At 39.3% G+C, this 18,543-nt stretch overlaps 2 protein-coding genes across 2 annotated transcripts in view; both read right to left on the bottom strand.

The window, feature by feature from the left end:
* etv1 (ETS variant transcription factor 1) overlaps nt 1-3,967 on the bottom strand; it is a 32,356-nt gene extending 28,389 nt beyond the window's left edge. Inside the window, exons 1-4 of the mRNA XM_015000950.2 lie at nt 3,473-3,967; nt 3,192-3,266; nt 2,408-2,498; nt 2,094-2,141 (exon numbers count right to left, since the gene is read on the bottom strand). Coding sequence (XP_014856436.2) covers nt 2,094-2,141; nt 2,408-2,498; nt 3,192-3,266; nt 3,473-3,619 — 361 coding nt within the window. The 5' untranslated portion in view covers nt 3,620-3,967. The remainder of the gene's footprint in view (nt 1-2,093; nt 2,142-2,407; nt 2,499-3,191; nt 3,267-3,472) is intronic.
* A 2,807-nt stretch (nt 3,968-6,774) lies between these two features.
* dgkb (diacylglycerol kinase, beta) overlaps nt 6,775-18,543 on the bottom strand; it is a 63,229-nt gene continuing 51,460 nt past the window's right edge. The window contains exons 21-24 of the mRNA XM_088013917.1: nt 17,856-18,051; nt 12,007-12,127; nt 10,908-10,968; nt 6,775-8,760 (exon numbers count right to left, since the gene is read on the bottom strand). Coding sequence (XP_087870043.1) covers nt 8,653-8,760; nt 10,908-10,968; nt 12,007-12,127; nt 17,856-18,051 — 486 coding nt within the window. The 3' untranslated portion in view covers nt 6,775-8,652. The remainder of the gene's footprint in view (nt 8,761-10,907; nt 10,969-12,006; nt 12,128-17,855; nt 18,052-18,543) is intronic.

Here is an 18,543-nt window from a genome sequence, read left to right as displayed (position 1 = left end):
AAGTGTGAACAGAGGAGAGTAAACAATTAACAGATAGGGAGGAAAAAACGCACATGCAATAAAATCTTAAAAACCAAGTAAAACTAAGCAAAACATTAAATGCCACGTTAAAAAAAGTTGGATTGTAGCATGAAAAAGGGCAGCAGCATGTGGTGGAGTGAGAGGAAGTAGAGGATGGGTGAGTCAGTCTGAATGGGCCAACAAGCTCCCGGGGAGATCGGCAGAGCTGGAAACCATTCACAAAAAACAGGCTGCAAAACTGAACCCACAAACCATTTAAAGGGATTTTAAAACGGGCGCGGATTTACTAAAGCTAAACATGAGGTGAAGAGGAGGGGAAATTTGAAAAAAACTACAAAAATGTATACTTTTTTTTTTAAAATAAAAAGCGTCTTGAGTTAGAGAGGAAGTAGGTGGAGGTGGCGGAGGGGGTCAGACGTTTACCCGTCATTTGACAAACCTTCAACTTCTCCGTCTTTGGAGTCGGAAATTTAACCCGTCCCTCATAATTCCTCGTCTTCTTCCAATTACCTGAACCGATAAATCTTAGAAATGGGAAGGTATTCCTTTTCATCTTAATGGACAGGAAGTCATTCATTAAGTCCACAATCCTGAACCGTACATCATCACATCGACCCATGACAGGCAGAACCGTAATCCTGAACTCAAACACCTTTTTTCTCCGGCCGCCGTTTCATTCCATCACTTTGGTTATTAAATATTAAAAACACGTCTTTTACTCTTTTACTGCTAATTCTGCCTCACAGTCGTTTAAATATCTCAGGATCCGTAACAAAGAATACTTCCCATTTTTTAAAAGATTCGGGTTGAAGAATAAATGGGAGTCTATAAATGATTGAGTCCATTTTGTCGGGAGAATTTACTTTTCTACGACTCGATCGGATTTAAAAAAAGACTTGGAGTAAACGCAGGTCGCAATGGGAGTGAAGTCTACGCAACTTAGAAAAATATTGGAGCAGAAATCTCAAACTTTTAGATTTTTAACCCAAAATATGATAATTATATAACCATATTCTATTTTATGCTCTTAAATAAAACACTTTAGTAATTAATTTGAACCTTAAATACACTTTTAAACAATATTTAAATAAAAAAAATTATTAAACAATGCATTACACGATTTGCTGCAATCTCTCAAATATTTGTGCTTTTTTATGTTATTTTATGGCAGAACTGCCGTTTAGAAATGTGGCATTTTTACACTAAATTTATATACATTTTAAAATACATTTAGTTTAGTTTTGGAATAAATCTGAAACTACAGCAACTCTTAAGTTGTACAACATTTTCTATAATTCAACTTTTTCTCAAACTACGACAAAAACTGAGATAAAATTATTAGGTTTCATCTTAAAGTCCAACATGCAAAATAGAAATAAATTTTTTACCAAAAGTTCGGTGCTGCAGACACGACGGAAAGAGGACGCTCGCGCTTAAATCCTGAAGCATCCCGTCTCAGTTAGACCACCATGAGCAAGGGTTGCCATTAGAAAAAATAATAAAAATATGCAAAAAGACGATTAAAAAAACAAAAAAACTTATTGCCTCTCTGAGAGACGGGTCTGTTTGGGAAGTTTGAGAAAAAAAATTATAGATCCATTTTTTTCTTTTTCTATGCCACCAAGAAGTGAAATTCAAGAAGACAAGGTGATAGTAAAGTACAGCTGTAGAAGATAAAGAGACGAGTGCTGAGAGGAAGCAACGGGGAGAGAAAAAGAGAGAGAGAGAGAGAGGGAGAGAGAGAGAGCTGGTGGGCTGCAGCGACGGCGGTGGCGGCTGGCGCGCAGCGTGTTGGCTGCTGCCAAAAGCAGGAGAGACAGTGAGCGTCTCCTTCTCCTGGTAATCTGTGATGACACTCTCTGGGTAGAGCCTCCTCGGTCTCCCTCCAGACCCCTCGCTCGCTCACAGTCTCTAATGTATGCATGACACACAAGGTGCCTCTTCCACACAGGCTTTTAATTGGACTGCGACGCAAGGCATGCAACTCCAGCCTGCTTCCTTCCTTTCTTTCTCTTCACTGCATCACCACCACAACCTCTCCTGCCTCCCTGCTTGAGGGCTGAAGCACTCACCTTCTGCCAGCCATGCCTCCTGCAGCTGACGGAGGTCCTGGAAAAGCTCTGAGGGCACAAAAAGCAGAAAAGACCAAACAAAGTGTCAGAAACAACCGAGTTCATAGTGACTGGCTGCAGCTCAGAGTGTGCAGCTAATAACGAGTCAATTTGTGAGTCTGACCGCTGACAGAGGCTTGTGAGGATCATCACAGGCCGCTGTGCTGTAATTGAGATTCTGTAGTTAGCGGCGGCGCAGGTGGCCGCGAGCCAATTGAATTTTGCTAAATGTTTAGAAGCCGTGAAATTAACTTCTCCCTCCGTCCTGCACCCACCTTCAGTGTCCAGAGCCAGGTCGGACTTAATGAATTTTCTTTTTCTGTCGTCTGCTGGACTCTCATGGCAAGATGTCTTCTTCTGCAGCGTCTGGTGGAAAAAAGAGATTTTTATTTATTTATTTTCTGAGTAAAAGCAGCTGAACTGGTCATTCTCTCACTGCTGCTCAACAGGGAGAAATATTTTGATTACTGATTTAAAACACTTGTATTACTGGAAATTCTCAACTCTCAAGTAATTTTCTGGGCAACTTTTCCATCTAAAATTGTCTCAGCAATAATGTATTTGTTAAGCATCGTTTATGTACAAAATGTGTCTGAAATTTAAATGAAAATTCAACAAATAGCATCACATCAAGCAGACTGAAACAAAGCTGCAGCGACCAACACAGTCTCTCTGTCGCAAAAGCTTCTAGTTTGTTTTGGAAAACACTAATTTCTAAGAGAATACCCAAATATTTGTAAATATATTCAACAAAATTCCAGGTTTAGATTAACAGATTACAGAAGTCGAACAAGGAAAGTGGCAAACAATAATGTGAATAAATTTTTTTTTATACAGCTGAAATTAAAACAAAAATACACATTTGATTACTTGCACAACCGCAGTTAGGTGCATAATTTGTAATTTCTCAAGAGTGAAAAGTTTGAAAAGAAACAAATCCTAGATCTAATTTGAAAGCTGCTGAAATCGAGATAAAACTGCATTTACTAACGTAGCAGTTTGGGCCAGCTGGAGAGAAGAACTAGTTTTAAATGAACTTTTTCAGTTCTGGTTACTTACTGCAGAGTTACAGTAAGGGACTTGCTGGTCGTGATTTCCATCCATTCTCCACGATCTCCAGTCTGCAAAGTGTCGCTTGAAATAAAAGAGACAGAAAGACAGAAAGAAGTTAATTGCATTCCTGCTTCAGCCTCTTTCTAAAACGCAGCTTCTCTAAAGAATAATCGAATATTCGGTGTTAATAGAAAGTAAAGTTAACAATCAGAGAGCAGGAAAAGGGAGCGCACGGAGCTAGAGGGCGCACCAAAAAGCAGGAGGAGACGGAGGGGAGATCTGCTCACCTTTCCCCTTCGCGTCGTGTTCATCCGCGCACAGAAAGCCACGCAGCGGCCGGCAGGATCGGCTTCAGCCCCGGCTACTGTCTGCGCCTCTCCCCGCGCACTGGGCTTCTTCCTGGCGGCTTGGCATCGCCTCCCGGGGCCTCCCATGGAAACGAGCCGCGCTCCTCCGCCTCCTATTGGCTGTCAAAGCCTTTCAGTGGATCAGATCGCTGCTGGCAGGCAAACGGCGCGTACGCGGCTCCGGTATCAGCAGTAAGTAAGTTTGGCCTTTTTTCAGATTATCTGGGATAACTTCGCTCCAGAGTTGGATAATATTTCAAAACCAGACATCCTGCACCTCTCCTCTCGTCTCACTCAGTTTTCATCCCTCCTGGGCTCCATTCACATACAGTGCGTACACACAAACACGCCACTCACTGCTCTGCCCGGTCCAGTTCGTGGCCATGGTAACGGTGTTTTGAAGAGCCTCCAGAGGGACTCGCCTTAGCGCCAGCGCTTCCCTCTCCTGTAAAGGGATACATTGTTGAGAGCGCCGCAGACTCAGGAGGCGCTGACCTGGAAGTGATGCACAGGTCACCGGGAAAAGCTGCTCCAGGAACTCAGCGGGACCATTTTATTTCCATTTATTTATTCAGCAACGATGTTCTGCAGGTTTTTAACATTTAATCTGCTTATTTAGTAAGTCTGATCCACCACGGCGTGGATTACAGGACCTCAGAAAGTCAGACAATGTCTAAAAAACAAACATAAAATCCAAGTTCTGAATGTGAAAAGTAGAAAATTTCCAAGAAAAAAGGCCGAATTTGCTAATATATCATTGCTGAATTTTACCCACATATCTCCTGTTAAATTTCTGAGGAAATACTAACTTAGAAAGTCTGAGGTTAATGTCAGACATTTTTCAGAAAAAAAGTCAAATTTCTCACTTTGAAAATTTAAAAATTTATGAGAAAAAGCTTTCAAGTTTTTTTTTCTTGGAAATTATCGCTGAAATTGTCGCGTTAAACACATTTCTGAAAGAAAACCCGCCACTCCCCAGAAATTATGAGATTAATCTGAGAATTTCTGAGTTTTTTCTAGGAAATTTACTTCTTCTTTTTCTACAATGGCTCCAATTGTAGTACTAATCTAATGGAAAACAAATGTTTGTGGGTGACTTTAATAGTTAGTGGTGATACTAAAAATGGCGCCCGGAGCCAAGTTTGCGTTTTGATCGTCGCCCTCGATGAGACAATCAAAATGCAAAAAAATATCATTTAGCATATTCTGTGCAGCGGCTTTTCCATCTTCCTGTTGACTCTAGTTGTGCTGGATTTTTAACATATTGGTACATAAACATCAACACATTTTATGTTAATATATTTTATTTATATAAATTTTCCTGTAAAAATGCTACAGTTAATTCAGTGTTTTGAAAACAAAAGGAAAAATTTACTGTAGCTTTTCTATAAGGGCACGTTTTTTCTGTTGGTAAATATGTTTAATTTTTGTTATTTTTATGCTTATTTGAACTGACTTAAGAAATATGTTGCTTGGTTTCCAGTATGAACTAAAATAAATGATCAATATTTAATATATTACTGCCTTACCTCCCAGCATTCAAAGTTCAGACGTTGAAAACAATCTAATAGAAACATTTTATTTCAGTTCATTTTGCCTGTAAACTTCCAGTTGAACTAACAGAATAGTTTGAGGTGAAATCCCTGGAAGTAAAGTTTACCATTGAGGGAAACTCTTGACTGAAAGACGGACGTGTCGGCAGCGGTCACGCCGCTGCCATCTTGGATCCATTACCGGGCAGGTGAAGCTGATGTGAAGTGAAGCGCGGTGCCACTCCTGCTGAACTCCACCGACGACGGAGAAACGCAGGTCAAGTGCTGCTGCCCACCCGGCTGGTCAGAAGCGGCTCATATCTGTGAGAAAACGCTGGGGGGGATGCAGATTAGAGCAAAATGACCAGAAACAAAACAATAAAGTCCGTGACACCTGGGAATAACTGATGAGTTTTACAAACAAGGGAAATCCTGCAGCCCAGATAAAATCAGATACCAACTTTCAAAACTCAGCAGCTGTTAAATGTTTTTAGTCTTTAATGCAATTTTCATCACCAGTTTTCAGAAATAATAATAATAAAAAAATAAATACTACGCTGTGCTGCTGCTTTTCTATCTTCCTGTTGATGCTAGCTGTGCTGCATTTTGACATATTTGTACAGGAACAGGAACACATTTTATTATATATTTTAGTTGTGTATGGCCTCCTATAAAAGTTAAAGGTGCAGTTTGTAACTTTTATTTTAAAAATGATAGTAAAATATGAGATAATTTGAAAACATCCATCTCCTCTGCCTCTTTTCTGATCGATTATTGCTGTCAGAAGAAATACGCCACTCCCGACCAAAGACAACCAATCAGAGCCAGGAGGAGGGTCTTAGCGTTGTCAATCATCCTCATGTTCTCGCTGCTAAATGCACTAATGACAGAAAAACAACGTGTGGTTAAAGGAAAACTATTTATGACCTAATGCTAACTAGCCTGAACAATCATAACAGGCTGTGCTAGCTTCAGAGTAGCAGAGAGGGAAGCACCACACAGAGCGTGATTGACAGCGCCAAGACCCACCTCCTGGCTCTTATTGGTTGTTTCTTCTTCGCTCTGGGAGAAGGCAGATTTTTTTCATATTATCAGTCTCATACCATATTGTGATGACATAGTGGCAGTTTCAACAAATATGTAAATATATTTGTATCAAAGTCAAACACTGCAGCTTTAAGAACTTTTTTTTGTTTTTATGGCGTATGGACAGCCACCAAGGAACATCTACAATATGCAAGACTCCCTTATGACTGTCTAATCTAATAGTTCAAACACCAAATGTATCCTAATATGCATTAAAATGTCCAGTGGAAACCATTTGGCACCATTAGGAGTACAGCCAATCAGTGCATTAAAATGAATGGTGCGCCTGGATTGGCTGCTGTGCAAACGCCAGTCAGTAGTGTGCCTGACTAGCATTGCACTGACTAGGTATTCCTTTGGAATATTTTAGGTATTTGCTAAAATATTCCATAAAATGTGCAAAAATGCAACTTTTCTAAGAGTAATTTGTTAGATTCAATGAACTCTGAACAGGTTCCACTGCATTCCTTCTGAGTGTAACAATGTTTGTCTCAAGATCTCTAAAACGTTTTACAAAATAAAAATTTTAACTGTCAACAATCAAATTGCCATATTGTTTTGCAGAACATAAAAGAGTAGAAATGGTGCTTTTACTGTAAAATACAAGACAAACAGAAGACTGTATCAAACAGCTAAAGCCTTTAATTGTTTCTATCGCTTTTCTCGGTCAGTGCAGCAGACGTAAGTTGTTTGTGGGCAACAACAACAGAGCGAGAGCCAGAGTGAAGCAGGAAGCGGAAAAATAAATCATACTGTGTACAAAAATACAACCTCACTGTACAAATGCTGCACTTTACAAAGCACAAGAAAGTAGTGAGACTCGGATCTCGGTCTCCACATCACGGATGGCACTTTTAGAGGAACAGCCAGTCCAACGGTCATTCTCAGAAAAACATGCATTTTTAGAAAACACTGCTCTTACAATAAATCAGCAAAACATCCAGAACAGTTTATTCTGTAGGTGCAAGTGAAGGCAATACGCAGAAATTAACAACTACCAGTGCCAACAAGAGTGCTTTTAAGGGTTAAATGGCTCAAACATGGAAAAAACACAAAACCATGCCAAGTATTTTTGGTTTAGTTTCCAGTGCAAATATTTTACTAAACTTAAAATAAGACAAAACTAACTTATAAGTAACTTTTCAGAAAGATATAGCAGCTTGATTAGAGTAAATAATTCCTTCAACATTGATGAAAAAGTTCTACTACTGTTTACTTCATAATCAACGGGCATTGCACCGTTACCTAGCAACCCCAGCCAAGCCCAGCCCGTTACCTAGCAACCCCAGCCCGTTACCTAGTAATCCAGTTTTAGATACACTGGCAGATTATTTCACTTATAACTTGGTGAAAATGTCATATTGTAAGTGAAATGATCTGCCATTGGAACTAGTACATTTATAAAAAAAATATTAAGGAATTACTGACTTAAATAAGCTCATAATTCCAGCTGATGAATTACTTATGAGTTAATTTGGTCTCATTTAAACTGTACTAAGTATTCGTATTAGAAACTAGAGCCATAATACTTGGTAGGATTTTGTGTTTTTGGATGAAAGACAATAAAAAAGCCTCTGTAGGACTGTAAATGTTGGCTGTACGAACGTATTGCACTATAAACACAGCAAGTAATCTTATTTTGAGACCTTGGTGTTTGATTCATGCTTCCAAGAAAACCAAACATGTTGTGATTTTACACACTTGGCTTCTGTGTTTGCTCTAAAATTTATGGCACTTTTCTACCAAAATTCATCCATCTCAGTGATAAAACTAAAGATGAGTGCTTCAAAGCCTAGATTTAAAAATGTCCACTATATTTTCAACCCAGTAGCTTTTCTCATGCAACAGCGAATGTACACAGAATTGGTGAAACTTGTCAGAAATCTCCCAGCATAACAAAAAGGAGCATGCATGTTTTATGAATAACCAATAAGTGTTTCCCACTTAAAGAGCAGCATAAAAACTGGACAAGTCATAAGGAAAATATTGCAAATTAATCTGAAGCATTCATGAGTGAAATACAGATTTTACACCTTACAATAATCTGAAACAGCAGCAACCTTTTTTACTTTCCATTGTGCATCAGGTGAATGCAGAAATACATACAAAATAAGCATAAATAAAAAATATTACATTAATAAATGCATAATTTATCCATTTGGTTGTTCAAATTGGCACAGAGGACAACAGCAAAAAAAAAAAAAAAAAATACATTTTTACAGAAAATAGAACAAGAACAGAGGTGGACTTCCAGAAATAACTGGGGTATTTTTGGAGCTCACTGAAGATCAAACTCTGTTCCGATCACAGCTTATTTTGGATTCAATCTCAGAGACATCTTCATGCTGCAGGCAACACAAACCGAAGCTACAGCGCGCTACGGGCCGCTGGGCTATCAAACAGGCGTCAGAGTCCCTTCCTCAGCTGGACCACTGGGTCTTCATGAAACTTTCCCACAGCTGCTTCTGCAGCAGCTCGAAACGACTCGGATCCGATGACGGTTTAGTCTTTGCTTTCAGAGCGCGTTCGTCTGAGGATTGAAGAGAGGAAGCTGCGGCCTTGCGGCGCTCCCATCAGCATGTGAGCCTGGTTCTTATGGACGATCTGAATCTGGAAGCAGAGGAAAGCAGAGAGAAAGCTCGTTTGGGGAGCCTCTAAAACACAGAAATTAATTTTAAATCTACGTTCAGGCAGCAGGTCTAGATGAGAGGCTCAATCTGATGTTTTCAGATTTCAGTGTCAACGGTTTACGACACCAAAGCGACTGCAGAAGAAGAACGCAGACGTCACATAGCAACGCAAAAACTGCGTGCAGTCTGGCTTAAACTAAACGAAACTGGTGTCAACGTTTGTGCAGCAACACTTTTTTGCTGATGCTGCAATCATTTCAAAGATATTACTAAATATTCCAGCAGGTCAAAGGTCAATCAGCCAGTCCAAGTTTACAAAATCAAACAAAATGTGGCATCAATCAAATGTGCTGTTTGTGCAGTAAAATCCTTTGTTACTTACTGTTTTGTTCAAACATTAAAAAATGTTTCAAAGGTCAAGAGGAGAGTCCACATTTACAAAATGAAACTAAATATAGTGTCAAACTGTGATACATTTGTGCAGCAAAAATGATACTTTGTGCCGCTATCATTTTAAGATTGAAAAAAAAAAAAAAAAACAACATTTAATAAAAAACTGAATTCAACCTGCCCCCATTAACAAAACATAAATGATGTTAGTGTAGTTAGAATTTTAGCACCATGGTTGTTTGACACGGTTTTCTAAATGTGTGGAGACCTAGTTGACCTTTGACGACCTCTGAAGGCGCCTTTAAAATGATAGCGGCACAAACAATAATTTCTACTGCACAAATGTTTGACACCAGATTTGTTTAATTTGGATTATTAAACAAAACTGGGGGTTGTAAGATTTAAGTACAATTTTGTTGGCAGTGTAAGCAGAGATTTGTTGCAGCAGAAAAACACAAACCTCCTGAGATATACCGGATTTTACCCAAAAATAGTTCAGCAGACAAACTTCCATTCTTCTGCACAGGAAAAGAATCTGTAGCCTAAAATGCCACATTTTCCTATTTTTTCCCACAGTCACAGTTTAAAACCTTTACTGGCAACAAAAGTCTCAAATATTTTAATATCAATATTCACACCAGTTTGCAGAAGATCTTACAATGTTTTCGAAGCAGAGAAATAATACGTTAGAGTGAATTTCTACTTTTCTTTTAAACGTATCACTTATCTTGATATATAACAACCTATGCTTCATTTCATACACTGTCATCTACATGCAGATTTGAATTCAGCAATGCATCACCGACAGAAGCAATCTCCCATATGGGTTCTTGTCAAATGGTTTATAAATGCACATCTATGAGCTTTAATACGACACAGTTTGAGAATCGCTCGGGTGCATGACTCTGACATCCAATGGTAACATATGTGCATCATAATTTATAATACAATTTTGGCTTCACAGACCAACAAAGTCTGAATTAGCAATGATGCTACATGATCTTCTGAAATTTGTGATGGAGCAACTCGCATCAACCATCAAGGGTTGTCGGCATCATTAGAGTCTCGATGCGAAGCTCCCATCTGCATTTAAAGGAGCGCGTCACCTTCAAGGGGAAGCTGCCATTTATTAGAGTTGAACTCTGACTTTGTGGCCGTTACCGGCTTTTATAGACTCACTTTCATCGTTAAACAAGAACTCAGCGCTTCTGATTTTCCTTACGATGCACAAGGTAACCTTTTGATGCAAGACACTGGCCACAAAAGGAAGAGAGGATCAGAAGGAAGACCTCAAATAAAGTCATATTGAATTAAAGATGCAACATTAAAGTTTAGAAAATATCACAGCATTGATGGATAAGAAATGACTGGAATCAAAACTCCCACCAGAAACAAACACCGGAAATAAAGCAGCAATTTACATTTATGACGGTTATTTCAGAGCTAGTTATCAGTGATACATGTAGTATGTGGCGTCAAAATGCAAATGAACCGATGGTGTAAATATATCAGACATGCAGAGGAACTGAGGTGTGTTTGCATACATGCTGTTGTTGTTAATAATTAGTGAGATTCCATCTAAACTGATGTTTTTAAAAGTATTTCACAGGTGGAAGGGTTGAAGTCACCTCTAGCAGGATGGAAAAGCTGCTGTTTATTTGGGAAGCACCACTAATTAAGGTGGAACGTAGCGAAATGTTTGTGCTTTAGAAACAGTGAATGCATGTCATGACTTACAGTGCAGGGAGTCTGCATCCACGGCTCACCATCAATCTGCATCGGTAGGGACTTGGTGGTTCTGCAGGTTGCAAACACAACACTGTAAAACGTCCCGTTGCACCAGAGAGGCTTTTAAATCAACACATAATTTATGCAGTAAATCTAACAGAGGTGGGTAGAGTATCCAAAAGCTCCAGAGTTTCACTACTTCAACATCCAGGAAAATACTCAAGTAACAGTAAAAAACAATAATAAGTCTACTTTTTACACCACAAAGTAAAATAATATAAAATGTAATTATATTATAACCACCTTAGTGTTTCTTTCACAGTTTAAAATAAGGAGGAGGATTAGGGACACTGAAAAAAAACCTGAATTTCATTTTAGAATTCAGAGTTCAAAGTAAAAAAAAAAAGAAAAGGTTTAATCTCAAAATTCTGAATTTTTCTCAGAATTCTGCTTTAAATTGTAGAATTTTGAGTTTTTTCTCAGTTACGCATTTAAAGTAAAGAAAATCTTAATTTAATCTCAAAATACTGACTTCAGAATTTTGAATTAAAAAATATGTGACTTTTTCTCAAAATTCTGAGAAAGAATTCTGAAACTATTGTTTAAAAAAACAGTTTGTTTTCTTAAATTATTAGCTTGAACCAAAATTCAAAAGCAATTTCTGGTTTTCATTGTTCAATTTTAAGTAAATTTTTATCATTGCTTTTGACAGTTTTGAGTTATTTTGGTGGCCATTGTGGGTTTTTGGTCAACATTAGCCGTGCCAACAATTTTGTCCATGTGTCAACAAATATATTCCATTTGAAAGTAAACCAGAAAGTCAGCAACTGCTTTACTTTCTCTACTGTAACTGGGAATATAAACACATCGCTCTCAGGACTGTGAATGTTATTCTCCAATTCCTGTCAAAGTGGTTCTTTCATGTGGTCTTTCTCAGCGTTACTGCTGACAAAAACTAAACATTTTTCTGGAGACCAGAGTTTCCACTGGTGAACTGGCTTTGGTTTGATTGAAAAACTGCGATTGGATCACTTTAATAACAAATAAAAGTTGTATATTTTAGGCTTTTTACAAGGTTTCTAGTAAGTGGAGTGTGTGAAATACTGACCTGATGGTTACAGAGGAGCACTGGGCCAGCCGTCTACCGGCGCTCTTCAGGCCCGTGTAGATCTGACCCATTTCCATGGCTCCTTCAAGCCCCACCACCTCCAGAAGCTGGTCAGACAGGTCTGACACACAAAAAGGAAGAGCTCAAAAAGGTAATGGGGATATCCTGCAAACCGTTTTCTACAAACAAATACAGAGCAGAGAATGTAGGAATGAAGACGAAAGAGGAAGCAGGTGAAGGCTAATAAAAGAGACGTCGTTGTTCCTCACTTCAGGTCTGTGCTTCCGAAATGCCCAACATTCACAGTTTCCCATGAAAAAAAAGAAAAAAGGAAAAGAGGCAACAAGCTACAAACTAAACAGCAATTAATTAGATTGCACCGGCAATGCAGAGCAATCTTGTGATAATATAATTATTAATTTCTGTGCTGTTTTTCAGTTATGAGCATTGATTTTGACCCTGCTGGAAGCTCAGCGTCACGCAGGGCCCATCTGTTCCAGGGGCCCGCTCCGTCGACTCGTCCCTCCACAGATTAGGAAGCCGCTGCAACGCGGCTGGGAGGATCCACATACTAATTGAAACAAAGAGCCGTTTGCAGGCGCGTGAGAGCGCGTTAGCTCGCTGTCACGCCGCGGAGCTCGGTGGCTGTCGTGTTCGTGGGAGTCGGGTTGGTTTCCTGGAAGAGTGTCGCAGCCGATGTTGCTGCTCGGGGTGAGATGTTGATGCTGCTGCCGAGCTCCGGTGTCCAGCTGTCACCATGGTGATGGACAGGCGTCTGCCCCGATCCGAGAGTGCAGCGGTGAGTGCGGAGCTTTCTAGGGTCAGAGTGGAAGAGTTTGTGTACACACAGTCCACGGCAGGTTGACCTCCAGTCTCTGGGCTTTACGGCCGATCCTCCCACTGAAACTCAAACTCAAAGCGTAGGATGGAAAGCATCGCCATACGGTCACAAAACACGCAAATTTGACCCAGATCCGCTTTCCCTTCCTTCCAAATGCGACATGTTATCTGTTTTTTCGTGGCAGTGTGAACGGCCCAGTTCTGATCTTTTCCCCAATAAACTCCCAAAGTCTCAGACTGATAGATGTCAAACATCGCAAAGACTTTTCTTTTCATCTGTTCTTAAATTTCTGTTAGATCAGTGCATGATTTGTTGTGTTTTTAAATGTTTTAGTTTCTTTTACTTCATGTTGTCAGACAGGTTTGCACCTCTCCATTCAGCTCCTTCAGACTAGCCAGCAGCAATTAGTAAACACCTGATGGAACTGTGCATCTACTGAGCTGATTATAGGAGCCACTTCTCAGTGGAGCGCTGATGAAAACACTGTTAGGGTTAACATAGGAGGCATGTTATGATAACTTCATGCCTGACTGTGGACCTTCAGAAAGACGAGCTTTTAAAGAGACAGACCTAACTTCAAGGTGTTAAATTACAAAGTAAAATTTCTTTTAAGCCACATTTGAGATATAAAGCACTTTATAACATCTGAAGGTAACATAGTTACTTGATTGTGCTATAAAATGGCATTGTGTGCCTGGAAAATACAGAGTACTGTCCCTTTAAGATGTTTCTTGACTCCACAGGTCAGGCAGTAATCAGGCCAAATTAAATGGATCCAAAACAATGCAGACTATGACATGATAAAAACTCCAATTACTTTTTCACATTGAACCTGGTTGGACTCACTGCAAAAACACAAAATCTTACCAAGTATGTTTGGTCTAGTTTTTAGTGCAAATATTTTTTTACACTTAAAATAAGACAAAAATAACTTGAAAGTAAATTTTAGCAAGATATTTATGAAAAAGTACTTGTTTCATTAGCAGAAAAAAATAGCTTATAACATGGGAAAAATGCTTTGTTATAAGAGAAATAATTTGCCAGTGGAACTAGAACTGGGTTGCTAGGCGACGGACTGGGCTTGGCTGGCGTTGCTAGGTAACGATTATGAAATAAGGGAAATAATCTGCCAGAGGAACAAGTACTTTTTAACCAATATTAAGGAATTATTAACTTGAAACAAGTGCCTACATCTTGCTTAGAAGTTATTTGTAGTTTTAGTTTTGTCTTATTTTAAGTGATTTAAGGTATTTGTACCAGAATATTTTGTATTTTTGCAGTGTTGTTTTCCCTTTTAATAAATAAGAAGTGCTATTTTTTTTTTTAACATTTGCTGAATACGAATGTAATCAGATCTTACATTATATGCGTCATTCAACTCCTGAATGTCTGCAAGGGCAGAAATAAAACAGATTTGGTGAGAGTAGAGACGGCGTTCTTGTCAGTGGCGGGCGGCTTTGACACATGTGGAGCGACGGGCTGGGGGCAGCGGTGGAGCGGCACTCGACCAGATCAGCTGAACGTAAAACTAAAGAGGAGTGGCGGGATGAGGAGGGAGGGGGCGATCCTCCGACGAAAGCTTCATGAGGGTTGTCAGGGGGGATCAGTCCTCGACGTCAACCCCCTTCCACCCACACATGAGCCCTCCCTCCCTTTTCGCGAAACCTCAGTCCCATTCTAAATAATTCACTCTGCAGCCATTCCCTTCCACCTGAGGGGCTTGTCTCCTGGCGTCACCAGCGGGACGATTTAACAGCACACGAAAGGTCACGTTTTATTTATTTATTTATTTATTTTTAGCCACCCACCAGTCGCCAGTCCACACACACACACACACTCACAGTTTCACCAGATAAAATCCCTCCCTACAGTTTGATCTGTGGATGGCGGGGCCCCCGTGGGCCGAGCCGCTCCTTTGTTTACCTATAAATACGGCGTTCTCTTGATCTGACAAGTTAGGCCGCTCTCCTTGAGGGCACCTTACACAAGGGCATCCATTCTCACATATGAAGCACAAGTGGATAAACACACACATCAATAGACTCAGACAGAGCGAAACAAACGCAGCTTTGAACGCAGAGCAAATACACACACTCCTCGCTCACGCTAAGAGCCTTCCCAGGTTTGGACTCCTCCAACGCTGCAATGATTGATTTTTATTCAAGATTTAATGGAGTGTTCATTGTTGCAGGTTTGGCCTTGAACTGATCAAACTTACAGAAAAAAACTAAACATATTAAATAAAAAAGAAGCAACCTAACACTTTGTTGCTAATGCATGGAAGCTAATGCTAACACGCTAACTCCAGGTCAAATTATATCTGCACTTTAGAGTCTATAAACATTGAGCACAAATTTAATTTATACATTAATAACTTACATGTTTGATGAATGCTTGATGTACAAATTATACATGAAACGATGACAATGTGAGATTTAAGTGTCATAAAATGTGGAAATAATGAAAGTATATCTGTAGATTTAAATGTTTGTGGGTTGATGAGTATGAGAAGGGCAGGAAATCATAAGATCGTGTTTCTTCTACCTGCTCCTTCTCGAACACCATGTAAAATTACATGTCAACTGGGTTTTTTTCATGTTTTTAAGTTTTATTTGTTAGAATTAAACTGAAATTTTACAAAACAGCCAAGTTAATGTGTGCTTGTTGTATTTATGTGGGGAAGCCAAGTGTGCCAAATGTTTCCAAAGTTAGCATAAGTGCTAGATGAAAAATTAGCTCTACTATTCGCGAATTACAGCCCGAAAAACTGCCTTGAAAAACTGATCAAACCCATAAATGTTTGTCATATTTTGTCTTTAATGTATTTTAATTGGGATTTAGAACAATTGAAAGAATATATAATTTTCAGACTTTTAGCTGTTTGCCACAAACATGACAGAAAACATCTGGAAGAAGATCAGATTAGACTAAAACAGAAGCTTTAAATCACAGGTGTCAAACTCCAGTCCTCAAGCGCCGCTGCCCTGCAACATTTAGATGTGCCTCTGCTGCACCACACCTGAATAGAGTAATTAGGTTGTTAGCAAGGCGCTGGAGAACTTATCTACACAAGAAGGAGGCAATTAAGCCATTTCATTCCAGTGTTTGTACCTGTGGCACATCTAAAATCTGCAGGACAGCAGGCCTTGAGGACTGGAATTTGACACCCCTGCTTTAAATTGTTACATTTACCTGTGTTTAACTTGTGTTGATTTATCATTTAAAATCTCATTAAAATAAAATTTTTGGCACAAAAAGTGGAAAAACTCCAAGGTTATAAATAGTTCTTTACATGTTTCCCTGTTTCATCAGTTTCTGCGATGATTTAGAGCATTTTACATTTTTCTGTAAGCTGTTTGTTGACATTTGCTGAAATGCACAGATTTTATCAAGCTCTAAAGCCACAATATCACCGGAGGAATAAAAGATAATAATCCAAAAACTCAACAGAAAACAAACCAAAACATGAGAGTAAAGGTTTGTAGGCGTCCTCACAGAGATCAGTTTCTCTACCAATCATGTTCGGACCGGTGAAGTCTCACTGGGGATCACCTGCAGCCATGTTTGCAGAGCCTCGCCGGCTCGTCAGCGCCGATTTTAACATCCACAACCAGACACACCCAGCACAGCAGGAAGCCTTCGCAACATACTGCACATCACTTTCACACAGCAGTCAGACATGAACACAAAACAACCAAACTGTATTAAACTGGTAAATTAAAAAGAAAAACCTCCATAAGTGATGAGTGGTGGAAAAATTAATCAAATGTATGAACTCTGGGATTATATGCAGGATTTGTTCCACTGATAAAGCATTGAAATAAACAGTTCATCCCTACTTTCTTAGTATTAAGCACATTTTATTCTCCTCCTCTCTGCTTGACTACATTTTAATTTTATTATCAGTATGTTCAGTAACTGCCCATCAAATATAATTTACACAGTAATAAAACTCACATTTAAACAAAAGAGTAAAAGAAGGAAAATGTTAAAATGGTAATAAAAAGTAAGAGATCAATTTGTTACCCGTTCCAGAAGCCAGGACATAATTCAAGTCAAAATCCTGCTGAGAAATCACTCAAACTTCATTTTTTTGCTTTTGAAACTAGAGTTGGATATCATCATTGTCTCCTTGTATTGGACAGGATGGGAAAATGTCCACAGATAATCCAAAGGTGGAAAAGCTAAAATACTAAGTTAGGCACCCAGAATACCGATGAGGACAGACGCAGGCCAGGAATGAGCTCTTAGAAGGAAATATGTTGAAGTTTAAAGTTTATAATGAGCTTTAAAGTCACCATGCGCAAATGTTTGACTTCACTTTTGAACTTAAATGAACTGAATTCAAATCTTGCTTGAAACGAGGCATTTTCCATGAGACCACAGCTCTAGAAACCAGACCACAAATACTTGGTAAGATTTTGTGTTTTTGCAATAAAATACATATATTCCTACTTATCTCTTCCCCAATAACTCCCTTTGGTGATTGCAACCATTTGTCCGTCTACCACGGAGTGGCTGACTCATTCTGTTTTGTTCATTCATATGTTATCGTTGATGGGTTTCCTTTTGACGTAAATGGATTCAAGGGTTTGCCCAACACCTTACTCAGTCCGCTCCCATTAGCTGCGCCTGTCCACTGCCGCCTACACAGGCCATTAATACCCAAGTGACAGTTCCACACAGTGACATGATTGTACCTTTTCTTTGCAAACAAAACCTGCTGGCTGTGATTCAACTTGTCATGGGTGAAATATTAATGTACAATGGAAAAGTTTAGCTAAAAGTTTAGTCTTTGATCTATTTGAAAGGAGCAAGGACACAAACTGACCGAGTCTGAAGGAGGATTCTGGGAAAAGACGAGCAGCTCCTCTACCACAAAAAGAAGTGGCAGACAGTTTTATTTTTCCAGATTAGTGTGTGATTTTGTGCCACAGTGAGCTTTTTATTTGCAGAATTTAACTTAGAAACCTCTGAGACAAATAAATGTATGATGTTGAAAAGCTACCTTGAACAGCAAACATGAGCTCTTTAGGGTCGACCACTGGTGTCCGTTTTTCTCGACTCTTCTTCCCCGCCTTGCGCTGACCTCGCCTCTTCTTGCTCTCGCCCCAAAGATTGGAGCCGCCATGCATGCTGGGAATGTTGAGGATAGCAATGCCTTCTAAGGAGATACTGCTAAGGTCCAGAGTGACGCCATCACACTGTCACAGATGAGAAGGAAAACAGAGGGGAAGATGAAATTAGCATGTTAAGTATAACTGTTAACCTCTTATTAATGGAGCAATAAGGAAAAGGTTTCTTACTGTTGTATATTTTTTTCCACTTATGAAAAGTGGCTGATGCAGCAAAGTTTGATCTAGTTCATCCAGTGTTTAGGAATGCTAATGCTAATGTCAGCATGCTAACACCCAGAATAGTGAGATTGCTAATGCTAACTTTAGGAAGCTAATGAGTAACTACTGGTGCTTTTTCACTGGCAAGTTGCGCTCTAACGGGTTAATGTGCGGTTCGGTTCTATAGAAATCCACTGCTGGCCCAAACACAATGATAAAGGTTCAAATCAGCTGATTATTTCACTATAATTACATTAATTACATTCCAGCACTTTATTTTTTAAACAACATAAACCAATAGCCATGCATAAACATCATTATTATTTTTTAATCCAAATGAAAAAAATAAAATTCACATCA

Source organism: Poecilia mexicana, unplaced genomic scaffold, assembly GCF_051168715.1.
Source record: "Poecilia mexicana isolate PSO_F unplaced genomic scaffold, ASM5116871v1 scaffold_16, whole genome shotgun sequence".
Classification (NCBI taxonomy): Eukaryota; Metazoa; Chordata; class Actinopteri; order Cyprinodontiformes; family Poeciliidae; genus Poecilia; species Poecilia mexicana.
The sequence above is the reverse complement of the archived record's forward strand: the minus strand, read 5'-3'. Positions and strand labels throughout refer to the sequence as shown.